The sequence below is a fragment of the Penicillium digitatum genome, chromosome 1 (genome assembly GCF_016767815.1).
Source record: "Penicillium digitatum chromosome 1, complete sequence".
NCBI classification, from domain to species: Eukaryota; Fungi; Ascomycota; class Eurotiomycetes; order Eurotiales; family Aspergillaceae; genus Penicillium; species Penicillium digitatum.
In genome coordinates, this window is record NC_089384.1 from 136,988 (window position 1) to 157,160 (window position 20,173).

Sequence of the window (20,173 nt, forward strand, 5' to 3'; positions counted from 1 at the left end):
CAAGAAATTCGTACCGACTTTCTCCTTTTTTTTCGTTTTGTGAAATATCTCTCCGATGTCAACCGTGATCAATGCGATCTTTCCAACATATGTAGTTTTAATACTAGACCTTCTCAAGTACATTCTGAATGCCAACAGCCGGATTTTTGGCCAGAGCCTCCTCAAGCTGCTCCTTGCGTGCATGAATACCACACTCTTCCCGACCATTTTACGCCGGCCCAAACACTAAGCCTCTCCCCTGAACTTGGCTGATCACCCCCAGAGAGCTTTGCATTCCTCCTGGGTAAAAATACAATGCCCGTCACTGATGGAAACAAGCCAAGATAGTGGCATCAGGCTCACCGCTACAGCAGGCGCAGTAAGCGTGATTTTCATTGGGGGCGGGACGTGCCACAGACCCATCGGTGAGTGCTTTTTCAGCATCGTATAGCTGGTGCTGTAAATTTCGTAGATCGGATCGTCCATGGAGGTGTGAACGAGGCGCACTTCGAGAAGCGCGTGATCGTTGTAGCATTGCGATCCTAACTTCAGCTAGAGACTGCCGATGTTGTTGAGATGGCCGATACCTTCGTAGTCAAGGTGTTCGACGAAGTAGCCTGATTCCTGAGGGATAACGAATGTGAGGCCTAGTACAAGCTCAGCGACTGCTTGAATAGCCTTAGCCAGAGGGAGGGGGGGAGGGTATCGATGTGCTCTTGGAGCTTAGAAGCCATGGTTAATGAATGTAAAGAAGCATGTAGAGAAGGGGCCTTTTCTCTCTTTTATGCCGATGAGGCTCTTTTTCGTTTGCCATTTCCCGAAGCCACCCACTCTGTCGAATCAAGTGTGTATGCTGCAGTTGGGGACAGAAGTTGAGTGTCTATGCCAACGACGTGCAGGTGCCTGGTGTCTTGCGGATAAAGGGATCTCCGCGTATCTGCCTTGCGAGATTTTGGACGAAGTACACCCAACCTTGGCAGCTTCAGAGTCCCACCTGATTCTCTGTGGTAGGCGCATTTCTAATACGTGTCTCAGGTTGCTTGAAATTTGATTGGAGAACTGACCTTCTGCATAGCCCAAAATGGTTGGCTACTTATGCAGATGCATTAGCCTTTGAGTGTTCTTCTATTGCTCAGCACTTATCTTTTTGCTCTGAACGAATCGTCTTCAGTTGGAGATATCTCAGCTTCCAATAGGATGCATGGTATGGGATGATCGGGGTGGTTATAGTCCAAGAGGGGAAAACCCCCCCACCTCGGCGGGACCGGCGGTTGGGGAAGCCCATTGACTTGTCTGATTTCTGACTTTCTCGTATATTCCTAGCCTCCTTCCTAGCCTCCGGGCTTCGAGGCTTCCCAAATTTCTGGAAAACTGCCCTTGCTGTGTGGGTTTTTGGGCTCTGTACTCCATTTGTGGGTAGTTTTGGTCACATTATGGACGTGAAATCTGCGCCTTTACCACCGTGCCAGATATGCCAGGTGCGCCAGGCTCCTCATCGATATGCTCGTTGGGGATTGCCCCTGGCTGTCGCAGTGTTGATTCTGTTAGTCTGGCCTATCCCACTATCCTCATGGAAGGTGGATGATCCTTTGGACATTCCAGTCACCTGGGCGGAAATCGTTCCGTCGCAGTCGCTGGAATACCACAATTGTGGCGATGAGTTCCAATGCGCGAGACTAGAAGTACCCATGGACTACCAACGGACAGATGGAAAAGGTCGCTCATTTGCCCTGGCTGTTGTCCGACTGCCTGCCAAAGTCCCAGTCACCGATCCGCGGTATGGGGGCGCAGTGCTGATCAATCCTGGTAAGTGAGGTTAGACTTGACATGATGATCTGCGCTCATAGTCTAGGTGGCCCTGGTGGCCCTGGAACAGTGCAAGCATTCGAGACGGGTCGAAATCTCCAGCTGATCATTGATGCGGAGGTTGACCCAAAAGAGACCGGAGCAGAAACTGGGAACAAATACTTTGACATCATCGGATTTGATCCTCGTGGAGTAGGGTCCACAACACCTCCAGTGATGTGTTTCCCTGACCCCGTATCTCAAAGGAATTGGGAGTTACAAGTCTCCGCGGAAGGCATGCTAGGAAGTGGACCGGACTCCTTGCAGAGAAACTGGCAGCGGACGCACGCGCTGAACTCAGGCTGTTCCGTAACCGATCGGTCGAGTCTCGGAGCAGATGAGCCAATGATGTCCTATGTCAATACACGACTTGTTGCGCAGGACATGCTAACCATCGTCGAGCGCCATGGAGAATGGCGTGAGAAGGAAGGCCTAAGAGCCCAGAAAGCCCACAACAGGTGTCATGGACTGGATGAAGCAGACGCGATCTTGAAGCGCACTACATGGCACCGCGGCAAAGAGCCACTTCTCTACTGGGGTCGCTCATATGGTGCCCTGCTAGGCACCACCTTTGCATCGCTCTTCCCAGAGCGAGTCGGACGGGCCGTTCTCGATGGCGTAGTCGACATGGTGAAGTACTACCAAGGAAAAGGACCGAACGTTGTTGCTGACGCGGATGCCATCTTCGATCGATTTTCCCATTACTGTGATGAGGCTGGACCCGCGGGATGTCCCTTCTATGTGGAGGGTGGTCCAGACGCCATCGGCGCAGCCTATTGGCAACTTGAGCAGCAGATTTTCAACAACTCAATCCCTGTCATAGCATCCGCAGAACGCGGACCAGAAGTTGTAACTTGGACAGATATCAAAGCGATTCAGCGTGTTGCCATCTACCAACCTCTCCTTGCATTCCCCATCCTGGCAGATAGAATGACCGAATTAGGCAAGGGGAATGCAGTCCCCATGGCTGACTTCAAACATGGTAGCCACTTCAGTGCTTGTCCGTCCAAAGACTGTAGTCTCGCTGGACCTTGGTCCCCTGAATGTGCTACATCGCAGGATAACATGCTCTACGCCATGGCCGCTATCATGTGCTCGGATGCTGAACACTTGACCACTCCGAATCGTGAGCAGTTCCAGGCAGATTGGTCTAGCCTTCTGGCAGATAGTGCATGTCTGGGGGATTATTTGGCGCAATTGCAATTGGGCTGTGTTGGATGGAAAGCCAAGGCCAAGTACCCTTTCACAGGCATGTCGTATTATGATCCCTCTGCGTTCGCAACTGACTGGTCTTAGGGCCGTGGGGCGCTGCTACCGCTCATCCCATGCTATTCGTATCGAATACTCTGGATCCAGTGACCCCTCTCCGCGGGTGTGTATTCTCTAATCCCTACTAGCTATCCAAGCTAACAGGCCCAGCGCCCAACACATGTCCCAAATTTTCCCAGGATCTGGATTGCTACAGCAAGAATCAGAAGGAGTAAGTGGTTTACAGTAATCCATTCAGTGATTCATCCCTCACATATCTCATCTAGCACACAACACTCACAGCCCCATCAATTTGCGTGGCCAAGGCCATTCGCCATTATTTCCAGACCGGTGCACTTCCAACGGAAGGAACTCTGTGCGAGGCCGATTTGAAGCCTTTGGTTGGATCACCACATCATCTCGCGAAGATCACTCAGAGCCTCAATCCATCTGACCGTAGACTGTTCGAGGCATTGATGGCAGAGGTTCAGCGATCGCCTCTGTATCCGCTATGAGGATCCACAACGTAGATATTCGGACGACTGTCTTGGCTAGTTTTTCTTTCTCAGTCCTGCTCAGAATATTTTTAATCTACCCAACTACCAAGATTCCTGTATCTCCCCGAGCAATGCCGTCTTGCTCGAGCTTCGCTCAACCTCGATTCACCAATAGTCAGCAACTCCGCTTCAATGGAGTTGTTGGATGAGTTTAGGAGTAGTTCACAGCTCCTGTGTGTCTTGGTAACATCAATACAGACAAGCAATCACCATGGCACCTCTAACTGCAATCAAGAGCCTCACGAACACTATCAGTATGCAAGCACCACAGTCTCTCAAGCGGCGGGTGACGAAAACTCCAAGGTCACGATGCAGATGCCCAGCATATGTGTGTTTGAGGATAAGGTGAAGAAGGGAGAATATCTCCAGGGTCACCTAGCCGCGTTCAGAATCTTTAACGAGAAACGAAGACGACCCGGATATGGATGGTTCTACTGCGAAGTATGGAGTTAACAACTGACACTCCCGTTAGGTGTCGCTGGGTGTATCACCCTGCGCGATCCGGTGGATCCGATAACGTGCCGGGTGAATCCATTCGACACACGGCCATCAAACTGATGAAGGCATCGAACTTAATCAAAGTCCACCACCATGGCAAAGCCATTACAGGTGGAGAGAATTGATTGCTAAGGATTGCTGCATTCATCGTCCGTTCCGGTATCCCTGAAGCACGGCTGGAGGTGAAGGACGCTGCGCACGGTCATAGTCTACATAGATGGGCGTTTTGCTCGCTGGGCTGCTCGCTCGATATCATCTTACAAGAAGCTGGTGCTGTACAAAATTTACGTTCTATTCAATAGAACTGCATGCAAAGCCCCAGCTTTAACACCATCAGGACTTGGCTATTCATCGTTCAAAGGCGTCATGTCAGCGGATGACGAAGGCCAAAAGAGTGCCAAAGCACTGGGTAATTACAAGGCAACCCTGCTGCAAAACCACAGCCTCTTGGCAGTCGGAAATACAGTCGAGGGAACAGTGTTCTGGTTCGTGAGCCTGGCTGCTACGCTTAACTCCGACGCGGCAGCCACCGGATGAGGCAGCCAAAGAGTGAAAATTGAAGACGCCTATGCTACATTACAAGACAGTGCGAACGCCGAAGGCTGATTCTGTGCGAAGCCCCTATTTGATGTGATTCACGTCAAAACGAAGGGTGAATACTTGGAATGAAACATCCACTGGCTCAAAGTTAATTCTATCAGTCGAAACAAGTTGCTAAAGATGTTGCTACAGCGTTATGCATCTTTATCCACCGGGGGTATTTTGGTCTATTTTAGATTACGAGGAGATTGTAGTCGAACTCAAATGATGACTCTTGTTACCGTCGGAGGTTTACAAATATGTTCATATGTGGGACTTCGGACTTGACTGGGCCCTTGACAGAAAATCTTACAATGAGAAGGTGCTGTGCACTGGGGTTGTCCACTTTCACGGAGGACTCAGCCCAGTGGCTTGTTCTAAGGTGAAACATCCAGTGAAGAGTTTCGGGACGAGTTCCACTTTTGGTCAATTCCAGGACTCCACTCGGCATAGCTGGCTGTCTTGTCGGAGTGAACTATAAATCCCAGGGTTCATGTCGATGTTCGAGCTGATCAAGTCTTCTAGCTTATCATCATTACAATGCGCTTCATCGTACCTTTTGTCGCCGCTGGCCTTGCCAGCGCAGGTCTGCTAGAGACTGTTATCAAGAGAGATGACTACTGGGGTGGCAGTGTCTCGCTCGGTCCATCCAAGTCCACCATCATCAACGCCGTCACGACACTCATCCCTGGGCCTGCTCCACCAACTCAGAATGGCGTGCTATTCCTCTGGCCGGGTGTAAGTCCTTGGGTGCTCTGAAGGGTCTTCTGGTCACTAATAGTCATAGATGTCCAATGGAACCGGGGACCTGGTTCAGACCACCCTCGAAAGCTGGTCCAGCAACGCGTGGTGCGGAGCAACCACTGGCCAGTGGTGTGTGCGTGCCAGTGTCTTCGGCAGCTTTGGCCAGCTCGATGGCACCGGATCACCCGTAAGCGGAACCGATGAGGTGCGAATTGAGTACAATCTTGAGTCCGATGGACAGACTTGGACGCAGTAAGTCCACATCCAAGATGACGGAATTCATTGGCACTTACATTTGCAGGAATGTCACAAATGGCCGGACTGGTGCCCTGCTTTCAACCTACTCCCACGAATCTGGACCTTACATGCGAGGGCAAGTCAATAGTCGGGGTGGCGTATATAAAGGATTGAACTGACTTCAGGTAGATATGGCACTGGAACTGAGTGCGACAACAGCTGCTCGGGAACTATCGCTGCGCAAAAGTATTTGAACACTGTGATCACTCTCGCCGAGGCTGATGCCACATTTGGCTCGACGATTTCTAGCGCCGGTGGTGCTACTTATACCGAAGTTATGTCCAGTCAAGGTGGAAAGGCGTGGACTATCAAGGAGATTGACATCCCCTCAATGCACTGAGTCGAGATCAATGGATTTTGTGTCTGAGGGATTGCACTCCGAGCATACATGGTGAACATGCCTTCATTCGAAACGTTCCAATGTGGAAAAAAGCCGGGAAACCCCGTCAATAGTTATAAGAAAATCGCTTTCATAACAACCCACCCCTTGCAAAATGCATGCGCCCATACAAAGCTTCACTCTCACTCCCGATAGTCAAGCAGCACTTTCAGCCGAACAGGACCAGGGGACACCGCACCACCAATACCATCCAGGTGTTTCTTCGACTTGACATAAGCATCAACCACCTTCTTAGCATCGGGCGTTATAATCGAACACCCCTTCCCATCAGCCCGACAGATAGACATCCCCTGCACAGGCTGATTCGCAATCTGCGCCTGAATAGCCGAAACATCCCATCCCGACCAGCCGTTATTCTCCCCATCACCAAACCCAAACTCGCCCCACGTGCACGAGTATCCACCCCATTGATCAGTAGGTAGGTGATCACCAGGAGCAGCACCCCACGCCCCCTCAGAGTCCTCGTCAAAGGCCACATATTGAGTCTCACCGGGTGCAAGAGTGAAACTCAGAGCCGAGTGACCATACCACCCGGTCAGCTTGCCGTCGGGCCCGATCTTGTTCCACACAACCACCGTCCAAGGCTCCTCGTTTGGCCCCGTGAACTCCGCCACGTACTTGTAGTTGTGTGCCTCGCTCGGACTGACCGTGATTATGTTACTTCCCCAGGGCTTGCCGACATTTCCCTGGTATTGGACCTCCGTGCCCTTGCCTTTGGGCCGAGTACGCTCTCCAAAGTTGCTTGTTGAGAACTGGCCTTCCGGCGGTGTTGCGGTCCAGTCCGCTGAGGTAGGCCCATCTGGATCTGGGCCTGAGAGAATCTGGTTGATTACTGGAAGATCGGGGAGGACCTTGCTCGGGAGATCGAGCACAGCGTTGATGGGCCCGCCGTGATTGTTGTGAGGTACTAGCGGAAGGCTTTTTGCTGGAACGGCTTTCTTTTCTTCGAAAGAGCCCTTTGGCAGCGTGTCTGCAAGGGCCGCTGCTTTTTCTGCCGTCGAGGGATTCCCGGGGAGTATATTTGAACGTGGCACAGGGCTACCTCCTGGGTAGGCGGTCACCTTGACGGTATTCGTTGTGGTTTTGGTTATTTTTGGTGTCTGGAACATAGTCGTCATTGTCGGAGCCGGGGGGATGAGCTGAGTGAACTCCGGTTGTGCCGGTCTTGGATTTGTCGGCGCACGGAGAACAGGCTCCGGCTGCGATTCACGTTGATGCCAGTAGTCCTCGTATGCCTCGGGACGCGCGAGGTCAAGCACGGGATGATCGTGCGTACCCAAGGTGGGCTCAGGTCTATGCCTGATGAGTGTAAGCGTGGAATGAATGGCGTTAGTTGGGACGCAGTTTCCTAAAATCGTCGTGGTGGTGGTGAGCGTGATGGATTCAACTACAACATCATCTGGATTATTGTTCATATAATTCCAGGCTAAAGTTCGAATTTCCAAGTGTTCGATAGGCAGCATCAAGTGGCGATGGCCATGCTCAGGATGGTGGATGCCAGCAAAGGCATACCCAGCTAGGCCTGCTAGAACGACCTGTAAAGAAACGTACCCCATTGCAAATGCAACAGGATAAGGTCGGCAAGAGTTCCGTAGCAGAGATTCAATTATCGACGCGATGAGTCAAGGCGTCAACTAGGGTTCTTTTCCCTTCCCCCAAAAAAAACCAAAAAAAAGACACACTCAGTTGATCGAATCCATCTCGATCGTGCGGTGTTGGCGGCTGTCGTTGTCGAGTAGACACGCGATCCGGGGGTGGGAATTAGCTTTATACAGCCCTTTGAAAAGAACCAAAAAAGGTCTTGTCTGTGTATCTGGAATGCTATCGCGCACTTGGCCTTTGAAGGACTCAAAGGGGATAGTAGTAGTCCTGAATTCCGGGGTTCCTTGGCTGACCCTTGGAAGGCCGTCAATCAGACTGCATTTTCGGGCGATTCAATGAGCATCAAGGTAATTTGCATGATGGGTTTAATTTTTAATAGACAGCACAAGGCAAATAGCGAAACCCGGTCGACCTCTTCGAAAAGTAATGGTCGTTGCGTCCACGTTGAGCTTCAATGTAGATACGGCTGTTGTAGCCCCTCGCGTCGCATTCCGGCCCTGAATCAACATTTGTCCCTCTTCCTTTCCCCGCGTCCAACAGGATTAAAGGGGGTTTCCATGGGATGGGACTCATTTTTGCCTAATTGGCTTGAATTTTGGAGTTTGGAGTTATGAAAGTATGTGAAGAGATTGAGACAACACAGGTTTCCATGAGTGGATGCAAGAGATGTGGTGAAAGGAGTGTCTGTCAAGAGAGTGTGTTATGCGTCAAGTCCAACAAAAGTCAGCACAAGCACCAAAAAGAGAACCCCAAAAAATCCAAAAAAAACTACCGAGCGCATGTTTTTTTGGTGCTGTCGGGATTTTCCTTTCAACGCAAGACTTCCAATGCCACTTTTTGCCCCCTTCTGGAGAGATCATCATGCACATGAACCTGAGACCTGGGTTTGTGGGGGTCCGACATCGACCAATTGGGTGCCAACAACAGTCGTGACACTGTGGTCAATACCGTTGAAAACACAAGTAACGCCCTCCGTGCCGGTTTGAATATGGGAAATGCCCAGGGGGTTCGCTATGTTCATTAGGATCCACGTTGTTTACTGTGGACTAGATCAATGACATACCAATCTGAACCCAGTCACCGTTGGACGGGAAACTCTGAGTAAATTGAGCGTCGGCAGCTCCAATGAAAGTGACTTGCACTTGATCCCCAGTCGGATCAGGATGAGCGACAGGAGGTGCAGGAGGTGCAGGAAATGAATTCGATCCCTGGTTCTGGCAAGATCCAGTCACCTGGGTCTGGGGAGGGCCAACATCCACCCATTGGGCTCCGTGGACGTTTGTCACACTGTGATCAATGCCGTAAAAGGTACACCGAGCCCCGGCAGTGTGGGATGAGATGTGCGAGATGCTCAATGGGTTTTCTAAAGAAAGTCAGAATCGTGTTCAGTTCGAATGTATGACACAATAAGGGACATTCCAATGGGGACAGTAGGTCCATCAGTGGGGATGCTTTGAGTGAACTGAGCGTCGGCGGCGCCAACGAAGGTGATCTCTACTTCTTGATTCCTGTGTTTCACTGGAATCGCACTAGCAGTAGTAGCATAGGCTACAAAAAGGCCGAGAACCGTCAAACCCTTCATTTTCCAGAGGAAAGATACGTGGAAGATTGAGTTGCTGAGAGTGTAGTATATGGTAGAACTGGTTGTTGTCTCGACACAGAGGATCAATGAGATACCGAAGCACTATTAAATACCTTTGGCTCTATACTTCGGACACATCTGAGACAAGTCTACAGCATCATCACACTGGTTTCTAATATTAGATGCAATTTTCTCTTCCATGGGAGATCGGATAGTGGCATTAGGATGTGTACTGCGTACAGCATAGCCACTATTTTTGATTCATGGAGAGAACCTTGGAATGAGAAAACTGGATCTGTCCAAGACAACCCACTTTTTCTAAATTTGTTTCCTATAGGGATTAGTAGTTAGAGTCAAGGGACAGAAGTTCAGACATCTTTTTCACATTTCGTCTAGGGTCGATTAGATTGATTGCCGGATACTTATTGTCCAGGTGGGAAGGGTATGTCGGATGTACCGAATTGCTGTATGTGTATGTGATTATCATCGGTCCTCAACACAGCTCAGACAGACATCCAATGCGTCATCGATCTTATATCCACGACCTTGTGACTGGCGGAACTTGCCGACCCCCCCCCCCCCCCCCCCCCACCCCCGGATTTTTGGATCCTCGCATAGTCCAGCGGTGTCTCAGAACTGTGAGCACTTCAGATCATCTGATGGGTTCTTTTTCTTGAAAGTTTACCATCTGGTCCAGCTCTGAGGAGGGAGGTCTCAATCGCCCTCTGGTGAGTTTTGCCGTCTCCCGTAAAGCACCATCAGCCATCCAATGTGCTCTATATAACTAGCCCCTCCCCACATGTGACAAGGGTTTCCAGATCACCTTGCAAGTCAGTTCCTGAACATGATGCCCTCATCAAACGCAATCGCAGTATAGCCACCTAGAAAGAAAAGAACCGCGGATTGTTGATATCTATGGACACGGGCAAACCGTGCCACGAATTTAAATGACTGTGCCTCCCTTTTGGCGATTGGGGGCATGACGCATTCGAGCATCAATCGACATGCTCCGAGACAAGTTGCAATGTTATTAGGAGAGGGGGGGCTGGTGGGGCGAAGTGTATAGCAATGGACATGTCTTTTTGCTACCGAGAATGAGCGTTGATAAATCAGATTTCCGTCTTAAGATGCATTACGGAATAAGAACATGATTGGATCATTTCTCCACCCTTGGGATGTGTGCGGCGAAAGCCAACCTTGGAAGCAGGAAAGGCCACAAGGCCACAAGGCGACAAGGCGACAAGGCGACAAGGCCACAAGGCCACCAAAGATTCATTCTGTAAATTCTTCGCTCCATCTTCTCTCCATTCTGGCCATCATCCAATGTGGAAATCGACCAAAATCAATCAATTCTCCAAATCTTCCACTCCGCAAATCCAACAACGACATTATCTGATCAGCTTATCAGAGATTGAAGACGCACTAAACCCTTTAGAGGAAAAGATGCGCCGTGTGACCGACTGGCCAATCAAACCACAGTGCGAAAGATTTACCCAAAAGGAAAACCAAAGGAAAACCAAAGGGTTGACGGGGCTTTGTGCATGTATAAATGCAAGGCCATACCCAGTGTTGCAGTAACCATTCTTAAAAAACATTCTCCATGGCAAACCTTCACCCTTTTGACCCCATCACACCTGGGGAGATCCAATTGGCGGTCTCCGTTCTGGAATCCGCGTTCCCCGGTGCTAAGCTTCGCTACAAGCGCATCGATCTTCAAGAACCCGCCAAGCATGAGGTTGTCCCATTCCTCGAGGCCGAGCGCCGACATGAAGTGCACCCGCCGAAGCCGGCACGTTTGCTGATGGTGCTCTTTCACCGATTGGACAATGGGTCTTTCTTCAAGGCTCTGATCAACGCAGACACCAAGTCCATTGTGTCAGCGAAAGAGCTGCCCAAGGACGTCCAGGGTCCAGTGGATGCCGATGAAATGATGGAAATTGAGGAGCTCTGTCTCAGCCATCCAGCTGTCAAGGCCGAGATTGAAAAGTTGAAGCTTCCGGCTGGCCACACCGTCTGCTTGGATCCGTGGATCTACGGCACCGACGATGCCAAGGAAACTCGGCGTTTGTTCCAGTGCTACATGTACATTGTAGCCACCGACCATCCCCAGAACAACCAGTATTCGCTTCCTTGCAAATTTTCGCCGGTGTTTGATGGCATCTCTCGCAAACTAGTCCGCATGGATTATCTGCCTGGCGGAGCCGATACTCAAACCACTGAGACGCAGCCCTGGAAGCCGGTGCCTGCGGTGCAATACGCGCACGATTTGCTAGATGAGCCCCTGCGCACCGATCTGAAGCCCTACATTGTCCAGCAACCAGAGGGAGCGTCATTCAATGTCATCGGCAATGCCGTGTCGTGGCAGAAGTGGCGTTTCAGAGTAGGTTTCAACAACCGAGAGGGTTTGGTGTTGCACAATGTGACCTACGACGGTCGCAACACCTTCTACCGCCTGTCCTTCTCGGAGATGACAGTCCCCTACGCCGGCATGTTCCAACCAGCCTCCTTTTTGGTAACAAGTCTGATTGATTCTAGATCCCCGTGCTCCCTACCACCGCAAGCAAGCCTTTGACGTCGGTGACGTGGGCTTCGGTATCACAGCTAACCAATTGAGTCTCGGCTGCGACTGTCTCGGTCACATCAAGTATTTCGATGGTTATCGCACAGATGCAAAGGGAGAACCAATTCTACTCCAAAATGTCATCTGCATGCACGAGCAGGATAATGGCTTGCAACACAAGCACTCCAATTACCGCACTGGTGCGGCGACCGTCGTCCGCAACCGCCAGCTCGTGGTTCAAATGATCTGCACCGTTGCAAACTACGAATATATCTTCGCTTTCATCCTCGACCAAGCAGCCAATATTGAGCTCGAGGTGCGGGCAACCGGTATCCTCTCAACGGTCCCCTTCGACAATGAGAACGGCCAAACCGTGCCATGGGGCACGAACGTCGGGCCAGGCGTTATGGCCCCATTCCACCAACACATGTTCTCCCTCCGAATTGATCCGGCCATCGACGGCTACAAAAACACAGTGTACTACGAAGATAGCGTGCCCATGCCCGAGGATGACAGCAACCCGTGGCTTGTCGGGTACACCACCGAGAAAACCGTTATCAAGTCCAGTGGCAGTGCCACCACCAGCGTCGACCGCCACCGCGTCTTTAAGATCCGGAACGATTCCATCGTCAACCCTATCACCCACCACCCCATCGCATATAAGCTGCAGACCATGCCAAGTCAGATGCTCCTCGCGCACCCGAACTCCTTTGGCACGAAGCGCGCCGGTTTCGCGACCCGTCCTATCTGGGTAACTAAATATCAAGACGACGAGCTCTTCGCCGCCGGCGAGTTCACAAACCAGAGCAAGAAGTCGGAAGGTGTGGATGTGTGGGCTGCACGGAACGACGCAGTTGAAAACGAAGACGTCGTTCTCTGGCACAGTATGTCATCCCATCTAATCTCTCCTACAATAGTAGCTTACTGTTCCCAGCTTTCGGCCTTACGCACAACCCTCGCATTGAGGACTTCCCTGTTATGCCGGTGGAACGCGTGAGCGTCATGCTCAAGCCGGATGGATTCTTTACTAAGAACCCTGCACTGGATGTACCGGCTTCGGACCAGTCTTTCAACCAGTCGACTTTGCACCCCGAGCCGGCTTGCTGTGCGGCTCCTCAGGAGCGAACGCAGGTGAAGTTATAGATATCAGGTGTGAGATGAGATATAGAGGCCGAGCTCTGTAGACACATTCTCGGTCATGGAGGTAAATGCAATGAAGTGGTTTGAATCAAATGCTCACTTTTTTCGGGGAGGGGGAAAACGACGCCGCTCCTTTAAGCGGCTATACCCCTAGCAGTAAATTTAGAGACATCACAATGAACGTGTGGATGATGACCCTCAACGAATATCCATATTGCCAGACCCACTGCTGCAAAAGCAACCCACACTGCACACAGTAGCCAGGATAGTGGTGATTCTCATATGAAAGAAAGTTACACCTTCACAAGACGTGGTGAATGGAATGTTCAACCGATGCCTAGGTTCATCCGGCCGGCAACTTTGCGATATTTCCACCAAACTCCCCTTGAGAATGTAAAAGCCAATGTGGATTTTTCCCACGGTGTCGCTAGAATCGAGAGCTTGAATCGATCGATACCATCAGACTAGCCCGCACCGAGTCAGTCGATCCGCTAGTCTCCATGCTAAAAGCAAATTACAGATCATCGGCCATTCAACACGGTCAGAAAAAATACATCTACTGCTCCTTCTCAATGGAAAGCTTCTCGGTCCACTTCTGCGCCGAAATAACAGCCGTCTTGCGAGCAAAGACCTTCTCCATCAACACGCGGTGCAGCTCTTCATCCCGATCCATGCAGCAGTCCTCCAAGACCGTGAGACGGTAGTCCATATCCATTGCCTGGCGAATAGTCGACAATACAGCTCCACTGGTGATGAGGCCCGCGACAACGATAGACTCGGCATTTGCGCACCGCAAAAGCAGATCGAGTTCAGTAGCAAAGAAGGCGGAGACACGACGCTTGGTGAGGACCACCTCTCCAGATGCAGGTGCGATGGTGGGGTGGACTTGCACGGACGAGTGGCCTTCGAGATATTCACCGCGTGCGACGACAGCGGGTACAGATGAGTTGTTTGGGTGGTTTTCTGGGTAGCCGTGGCGGAAGGCGGTGACAACGTGGATAATTTTCACGTTAGCTTTGCGTGCAGAAGAGATGGTTGAGGCCAGGCGTTCAAGGTAGGGCTCTGTGTTGTTGAGCCTGTCGATTACCCCGTTTTGGACGTCGAGGATGAGGAGGATGGTTGCCATAATTGCTGGTTAAGGATATAGGGTGGAATTGAAGGGAGATAGAAAAGCAAAGATTGAAATCAGAATGAGGTTGGGCTTAAGAGGGAGCTTTCAAGAGAGAGTTGATATCAAACGAGATGAAATTGAATGGTTGCGGTTCCGGTATGGATCCCGGTACCGGCATAGACACATAAGGAAACTATTCCAAAGAAAGTATTGAGGTCGCTTGCCTTGTTAAAATACAAGCTTGTTTTTTTTTTAAAAAAAAAGAAGAACAGAACATAAGGGATATCAGTCCAATCTCGGTCGCTTAACCGCAAACTGCTCCAAAAGGGCAACCCTTTCTTTCAGACGGGCATTCTCTTTCTCAAGATCCCCACGATCCAGAATCAAATCATCGCGATACCTCTTTTGCGTCCTAGGTGACCCTTCTATGCATTTATCCAAGATATCTCGGTGCTTCTTGGACGACATTACTGAATCCAATGGATCTGCCTCCAGGGTCTTGGCCCGAGGGGTCTTCAGCAATCTAGGTGTCCTGCACGGTGTAATCGGCTGGTGATGTTCGAAGGTCTCTCGTTCACTGCTGGATTGATCGTCCTCTGATTCAAAGCTATCGTCTCCCTCTTGGCTCTCCCGTGATTGCTCGGGGGACGGAGGTGTATACTCGGGGCTGGAGCGTGGCCTCAATTCCTCTGTGGATGGGATGACGGGTAAAGGTACACTTGTTCGAGGTGTAGTTCGGGTTCTCGTTATTATTGGAGGATCGTCCGAGTAGAGACGGCTATCAAGGATGGAGGTTCTATCCTCTGGCACGGCCGTAGCTCGATTCCCTTGGAGGCAGTTGCGAAGGCGGAATTCATCCAGGGGCACAAGACAGCTTTGACGCCAGACATCGGCAGCTTCTTCCGCCCGTTTAGACGAAGATACCTCTCCATCGATCCACGACGCGAACTCCCTCACCTCCAGTGTAATAGCAGTTTCATTGTTATCGGAGAATCTCTTTCTCATGTAGTCCGTATAGCTCTTTTGCATAGCCCCGAAAGCAATGTTTTCCATCGGGTTGAAGAACTGTTGATCGTTCTTGGGAAAGGAAAGGCAAGCAATCCTGTGGTCCCAGCAGAACTTTTCGAACTCAGGAAAGACTATGCGAAATCGATAGGAAATCAGCAGAATTCTCCATGCTTCACGCCGACCTCGAGGGCGGGTCTCAGGCTCAAACACGGTCTTTAGCCAGTCCAGTGCATGATTTGCCTCCGCCCAACCTGACTGGGTGAAAGAAACCTTGATTCGATCAAAGTTCTTGGTCTGCGGTGGATCCTGGCTCCTGCAGACGATGTAGGGGGGCAGATGCTTCCCTCGCGTTGAGCAGCAGTGGATAACAGATGAGAATGCCCGTTCTTCTCTTTTGTGATGTTGATTCATTGGTCGAACAAACATAGTGCTTGCCTTTCGATACATAGTGGTAACAAATGCGGCGTCTTCCATAGCATAGATGTTGTCGTTAAAAACCTGGCACCGCTGCTTGACATCTTTGAATGCTTGAAAGAACTTCCAGGCTCTGCGATCTTCATGCGGACCTTTCAATTTTAATGTACTGCGCTCTTTAGCTATGTAATCAGCAAGTTTTTGGTGACGCATCCAGAAACCCTTCTGCCAACCGACGTTGAGATTCGGTCTCTGGCGGGAGCTCTGGTGGGTATGCAAATATGCATTGGCTGTATCCTTGGCCAACATGTTATAAGGAAAGAATCCATGATTCAGCCAACGCTCAACCCGCTCCACAACTGCATTCTCGTCCTCGACCGAGAGAGCTGGTTGACCCATGACACCTGACTTCTTTCGCAGATAGGCACCAGCAAGATTTGTGGCAACTTCGGAAGCGATCGTATGAGATGGAGGCGCCCCAACAACAGTGAGCATGTCCTGCCTTCTAGTCTGGCGATTAAGAATGGGGGGGGGGTTCAAAGAGAGAGGAGATTTTCAGACAAAAAGTGACCTACAACATCGAAGGAAATTTTCGTACAACATACACTATCAACATTGATCAAGCCTCCACTCTGTTAGCTCAACAAATTTCTGGCCCACAGCGGATCACTGCGTTCTGTACGGAGTACTCCGTATGGCCATTCGAATTTTTTTCTTTTTGGCACGAAACCGTCAAAGTGGATGCTATTCCACAGGCTGGTTTCCATAGTGACGTGGATCCACAGCATGTCGAACCTTTCTGCCTTTCTGCTAGCGTTGTTTTCTGGAATAGGGTTGTCCGATCGTCAGTGCATTCGACACTGTACGACAGCTGATGTATAAAATATAAAAAAAAAAATGGTAGGCGTTTGAGGTAGGCGTCCACAAGTGTCTGGAGGTCGATTTATCGTTGGATGGTCGCGGTTCCAGTGTTAGATCCAGGTCACTACATGGACAATTGAAATGGATACAGCTATTATATTACCCATCATTTCAAAGTGCAACAGGACAAGAGAAAAGAAGGGGGAAAACACATAGGTCTATAAAAACGAAAGGACGTGGAAATGATGGTGTGAGTAAATGCCTATCTCAACCCCAGAAATTCAACCTCAGCGCAATGATAACCCAAATCTCCTGTTCAACGAATTCTCGATTTTTGGGGGGGGGAGGAGGAGGGAAATATGATGGCGATGGAATGGTCTCCTCCAGCTTCCAGACACCCCATAGCAGAACCCAGCGTGATTTCCTCCCGGCGCCGTTTCTTGTCAGCGGGCGATGCCTTTTCGTACCTGTCAACGCACTCTTTGAAAGCCTCAAGCTACATCACCGAAGTTGGTAAAACTCCCAATTTTCGGGCCGATTTGGGGGTTGGGTGCCCGCTTTGAGGAGATAATGTGACAGGGGCATCAGCATCGGAGCTTTCATCTTCGCTGCAGGCCAATCATGCGTCAGTGGATTTCATCTATTAATCCTGCTGGTCTGAAAAGATCATGAACGAAAAAGAACGAAAGAAAAAAAAACACCATCGCCGTGGCATCAGCCATGATAGATCACATGGCAGCCACAGCGAGTCGTTCTGGCTCAAGCATGATCGTATTGGTACTGACAAGACCACAGGTATAAATGTTATACTGGAGATGAGAGTAAAAAAAAAAAGAATCTCAAATCAAGACCAGAAGAAGGATAAAAAAGACCCGCCAATAGAAAAAGAGTCGTCTACTTTCATCACTGATCTTGGTCGAATTGCACCTCCCACACCTGAGTCGCGAAATCGACGAGCTCTTGCGTCGCAATGACTATGTCGCGTTCTCTGTTCTCCTGCGCTGGCCGTCGAAAAAAGAGGTGAAAAGGGATGATGAGCTGAGGTAGCGGAGTGTCAGGATCAAAGTAGACTGTACCATTAGATGTTTCCCGAAGGGTCAAGTGGGTTTGCAGGATAGGTTGTGATAATCCCGAACTCCAATGCCACTGGTCGATAATGATCTCGGGTTTCTGGGTATTGAGATTCACTCCGATAGCCACATTGGCCTCCTGCCTAGCTGGATCCAACCAGTACTGGGCATCACGTTGAAGCTTTGCATAGGTTTCCGAATTCGCAACCTCTAAAACCACCGTGGGTCTCTTAGGAACACCGCGAGAGTGTCTCAGTAGACTCCACCCCCCGTCGGCCTCCTTCCTTGTACCATCTAGCGCGAGCATCGTTGTCTTTCCCCAATGTTGAATTTTTTGGTGGAGGCCCGTTGGCTCAATGGCCTGCATAAGCATGCTGTGGAAAGCCTGTGTGGCGTGTTCGTGCGCAGGGCCGAGCATCTTAACGATGAGGATGTTTGTTCTTGGACTGAAGAATATTTTTTGACGTACGGGAGGATCTGACTCCATGAAGTCTTTTTGGAAGGTGGTAGGATGAATGATGAAAATCAAGTCTTCGCTTTCGTCTTTGTTATGGGAGTTCCGACTGTCGCCCGGGAAATTCGGACGGCAACAGTCACCTAAAAGTATACCTCCGGTGAAGGTACGAAGAGTGCCATCGATCAGTGGCAGCGGATTCGAATTTTCTTTTCGTCCTTCGCAACTTGCACTTGTCTGCTCTTTTGTCTTCGGTGCTCCGGAACAAGCATGGAGACGATCAATCTCAAGGGCGATTATCCGGTAAAAATCATCCATACCGTTGTAGTGATAGACTTTAACCGAAGGAGGTAATCCTTCGATATCCGGTAGGCCATGTTGGATGGCGCGCTCAAGATCTATCATCTTTTGGTCTTGAGAGAAGAGCTCAGTTGGCACCAAGCTTGAGGATAACCGTGATGTAAAACTGGTAAGACAATCTCCTTTGAAGGCTACAGGGGTGCCCTGTGAACATGAAATCTCTCTCATTATGACTGTACTATGTCGTAATCGCTTGCTGGTGTGCCCCGGTACATCAGACTTGGTAGATAGAGCATGACGGTAATACGCTCAATCAATGGACTTTGGTTAAGATGATCACACAGGGACCACCAAAGCCAATGGCTGAGAAGCGATCTCGGTCGTGATTCCACAGGCCTAGACTCTTCTGTGGGCTGGATTTCTAGGCTTGTGGTGGAGAGTAGGACTCGCAGGAGTCAAGGTAAGCGAAAGCTCAACATTCTCGCTGTGAACAATTTTTAAAATATCTAATTATCGAGCTCCGATAGTTCAAATTCTTCAGCCGGTCAGAAAATGTGGAGAGAAATGGTTTACGTGGACTGAGCCAGTTCTCTTCATTTGCATTGCGATGGCGCTGTTAATCGCGGAACAGGCAGAGCCCCAGCCCAGCTAGCCGCAACTGTACCAAAATCACTTTTTTTTTTTTTTTTTGCGTTTTCCTTCGGAGTTCAAGTTAACTTCCTCATTCACGAAGAATTAGGGATAATCTCCCATGTGATGGGCAGTGATCAGCAATTTTCAGTCCAACTCCACACGACAGCAGAGTCTAGCAGCTCGCCGTCGGCCAAGCCTGGGGACTAGGCAGATCTGCATTGCTAGCGGGCGAAAAGCATTATATTTTCGCTCCCAAGGTCCAGCCAGGCCCATGTATAATCTCAATTTTCTCGTTGTGAAAGAGATGAGGATACCAACCCGGTTAGCCATGGAGACTTGCCATCTTAGCGGAGTGGAACGAGCGGAGCTGCCTCAGAAACTCCGCAGCCTAATGATCGGGTCTCTGCCGGTCAGGTTAGGGGATGGATTGGCCAGATTTCCTCCAACGGTGTCCGAGGCACCCGCTCGACGACCTGGAAATGCGTTTCGCCCTGAGTCCACTCCTGCACGGTTTTCGGGACGGGGACAACGGTCTTTCCCTTGGTAAAGTGGATATTAATGACCTTACGACAAGGGGCTGTTTTCCTGCACTCTTTGCGGGGAATCTTGATGCCGACGGGCCAGTAGCCATGATTTATCCATAGAAGATGCATACATTCCGGCCGCAGCGTCATTTCTGCTCCGAGGTTCATTTGCGTGCGGGCCCGGGCCTGATTCCAGTTTTTCTTGCAAGCGAAATTTTTGGTCAAATCAATCATTTTGGATGATTAATCTGAGGGAGAAGGGAGAATCACAAGATGAACTGCTCGGTTCTTTCGACAATGTACTCTGTAGCGGTGAGTGAGCTTGGGGGCTCTCCGGGGTATATGGGCACAACCCTCCATGTGGATAGGTGCATTTGCCCAATGACAGGTCCTTAAACAACACATCTCTTGGGTAGATTGAAAAAACCGCCGATTTGAAAAAGAACGTTGATCGCATCGCCATCGAGCACTTGTCTCTCCCTCAGTCGACGCGGGTATCTTTCGATTGTTGTGATAATGGTCATCTCGTGCTTCACAATCTAGTTGTGTCCTTTCTGTCGAGACCATTGCAGGACAACTGAATCAAAGTTGGGACACAGCGGATATAAGTACCCCCAAGTACTTTACTATCCAACAGTAAGGACTCCAAATTGAAATAATCTGTTTCAGGTATTTGGCGGATTCTCCATACAAGGCTATCCCAGAAAGAGGCTACTCCCTCCCGCGTTCGGCATCAACATTGCTCCCAATAGTTCCTTTCATGAGCT

General features: G+C 50.1%; 9 protein-coding genes across 9 annotated transcripts; 3 read left to right on the forward strand and 6 right to left on the reverse strand.

The window, feature by feature from the left end:
* Positions 1-1,450: 1,450 nt before the first annotated feature.
* Positions 1,451-4,664, forward strand: Pdw03_2356 (Proteinase, putative; the record flags this gene model as incomplete). The annotated part of the gene is made up of 10 exons (XM_066100165.1): positions 1,451-1,457; positions 1,528-1,785; positions 1,832-3,073; positions 3,121-3,196; positions 3,244-3,304; positions 3,360-3,557; positions 3,791-3,812; positions 3,865-4,057; positions 4,102-4,154; positions 4,465-4,664. The coding sequence occupies 10 exons, from the start codon at positions 1,451-1,453 to the stop codon at positions 4,662-4,664; spliced, it is 2,310 nt and encodes a 769-aa protein (XP_065955565.1).
* A 582-nt stretch (positions 4,665-5,246) lies between these two features.
* Pdw03_2357 (hydrolase) lies at positions 5,247-6,087 on the forward strand (the record flags this gene model as incomplete). The annotated part of the gene is made up of 4 exons (XM_066100166.1): positions 5,247-5,444; positions 5,494-5,702; positions 5,752-5,823; positions 5,877-6,087. The coding sequence occupies 4 exons, from the start codon at positions 5,247-5,249 to the stop codon at positions 6,085-6,087; spliced, it is 690 nt and encodes a 229-aa protein (XP_065955566.1).
* A 182-nt stretch (positions 6,088-6,269) lies between these two features.
* Pdw03_2358 (Allergen Asp f 4) lies at positions 6,270-7,703 on the reverse strand (the record flags this gene model as incomplete). Its single annotated transcript, XM_014681622.1, has 1 exon — positions 6,270-7,703. The coding sequence occupies one exon, from the start codon at positions 7,701-7,703 to the stop codon at positions 6,270-6,272; it is 1,434 nt and encodes a 477-aa protein (XP_014537108.1).
* A 905-nt stretch (positions 7,704-8,608) lies between these two features.
* On the reverse strand, positions 8,609-9,331 carry Pdw03_2359 (uncharacterized protein; the record flags this gene model as incomplete). Its single annotated transcript, XM_014681623.2, has 3 exons — positions 8,609-8,760; positions 8,813-9,112; positions 9,280-9,331. The coding sequence occupies 3 exons, from the start codon at positions 9,329-9,331 to the stop codon at positions 8,609-8,611; spliced, it is 504 nt and encodes a 167-aa protein (XP_014537109.2).
* A 1,600-nt stretch (positions 9,332-10,931) lies between these two features.
* On the forward strand, positions 10,932-13,034 carry Pdw03_2360 (Primary amine oxidase; the record flags this gene model as incomplete). The annotated part of the gene is made up of 3 exons (XM_066100167.1): positions 10,932-11,817; positions 11,867-12,775; positions 12,826-13,034. 3 exons carry the CDS (start codon positions 10,932-10,934, stop codon positions 13,032-13,034), a joined length of 2,004 nt encoding a protein of 667 aa, XP_065955567.1.
* Positions 13,035-13,587: 553 nt separating this feature from the next.
* Pdw03_2361 (Isochorismatase family protein) lies at positions 13,588-14,157 on the reverse strand (the record flags this gene model as incomplete). The annotated part of the gene is made up of 1 exon (XM_014681625.1): positions 13,588-14,157. The coding sequence occupies one exon, from the start codon at positions 14,155-14,157 to the stop codon at positions 13,588-13,590; it is 570 nt and encodes a 189-aa protein (XP_014537111.1).
* A 270-nt stretch (positions 14,158-14,427) lies between these two features.
* On the reverse strand, positions 14,428-16,059 carry Pdw03_2362 (DDE superfamily endonuclease, CENP-B-like; the record flags this gene model as incomplete). Its single annotated transcript, XM_014681626.1, has 1 exon — positions 14,428-16,059. The coding sequence occupies one exon, from the start codon at positions 16,057-16,059 to the stop codon at positions 14,428-14,430; it is 1,632 nt and encodes a 543-aa protein (XP_014537112.1).
* Positions 16,060-17,328: 1,269 nt separating this feature from the next.
* On the reverse strand, positions 17,329-18,354 carry Pdw03_2363 (Dehydrogenase, E1 component; the record flags this gene model as incomplete). The annotated part of the gene is made up of 3 exons (XM_066100168.1): positions 17,329-17,426; positions 17,502-17,913; positions 17,965-18,354. 3 exons carry the CDS (start codon positions 18,352-18,354, stop codon positions 17,329-17,331), a joined length of 900 nt encoding a protein of 299 aa, XP_065955568.1.
* A 938-nt stretch (positions 18,355-19,292) lies between these two features.
* On the reverse strand, positions 19,293-19,640 carry Pdw03_2364 (Protein kinase-like domain; the record flags this gene model as incomplete). The annotated part of the gene is made up of 1 exon (XM_066100169.1): positions 19,293-19,640. One exon carries the CDS (start codon positions 19,638-19,640, stop codon positions 19,293-19,295), a length of 348 nt encoding a protein of 115 aa, XP_065955569.1.
* Between the last annotated feature and the right edge of the window lie 533 nt (positions 19,641-20,173).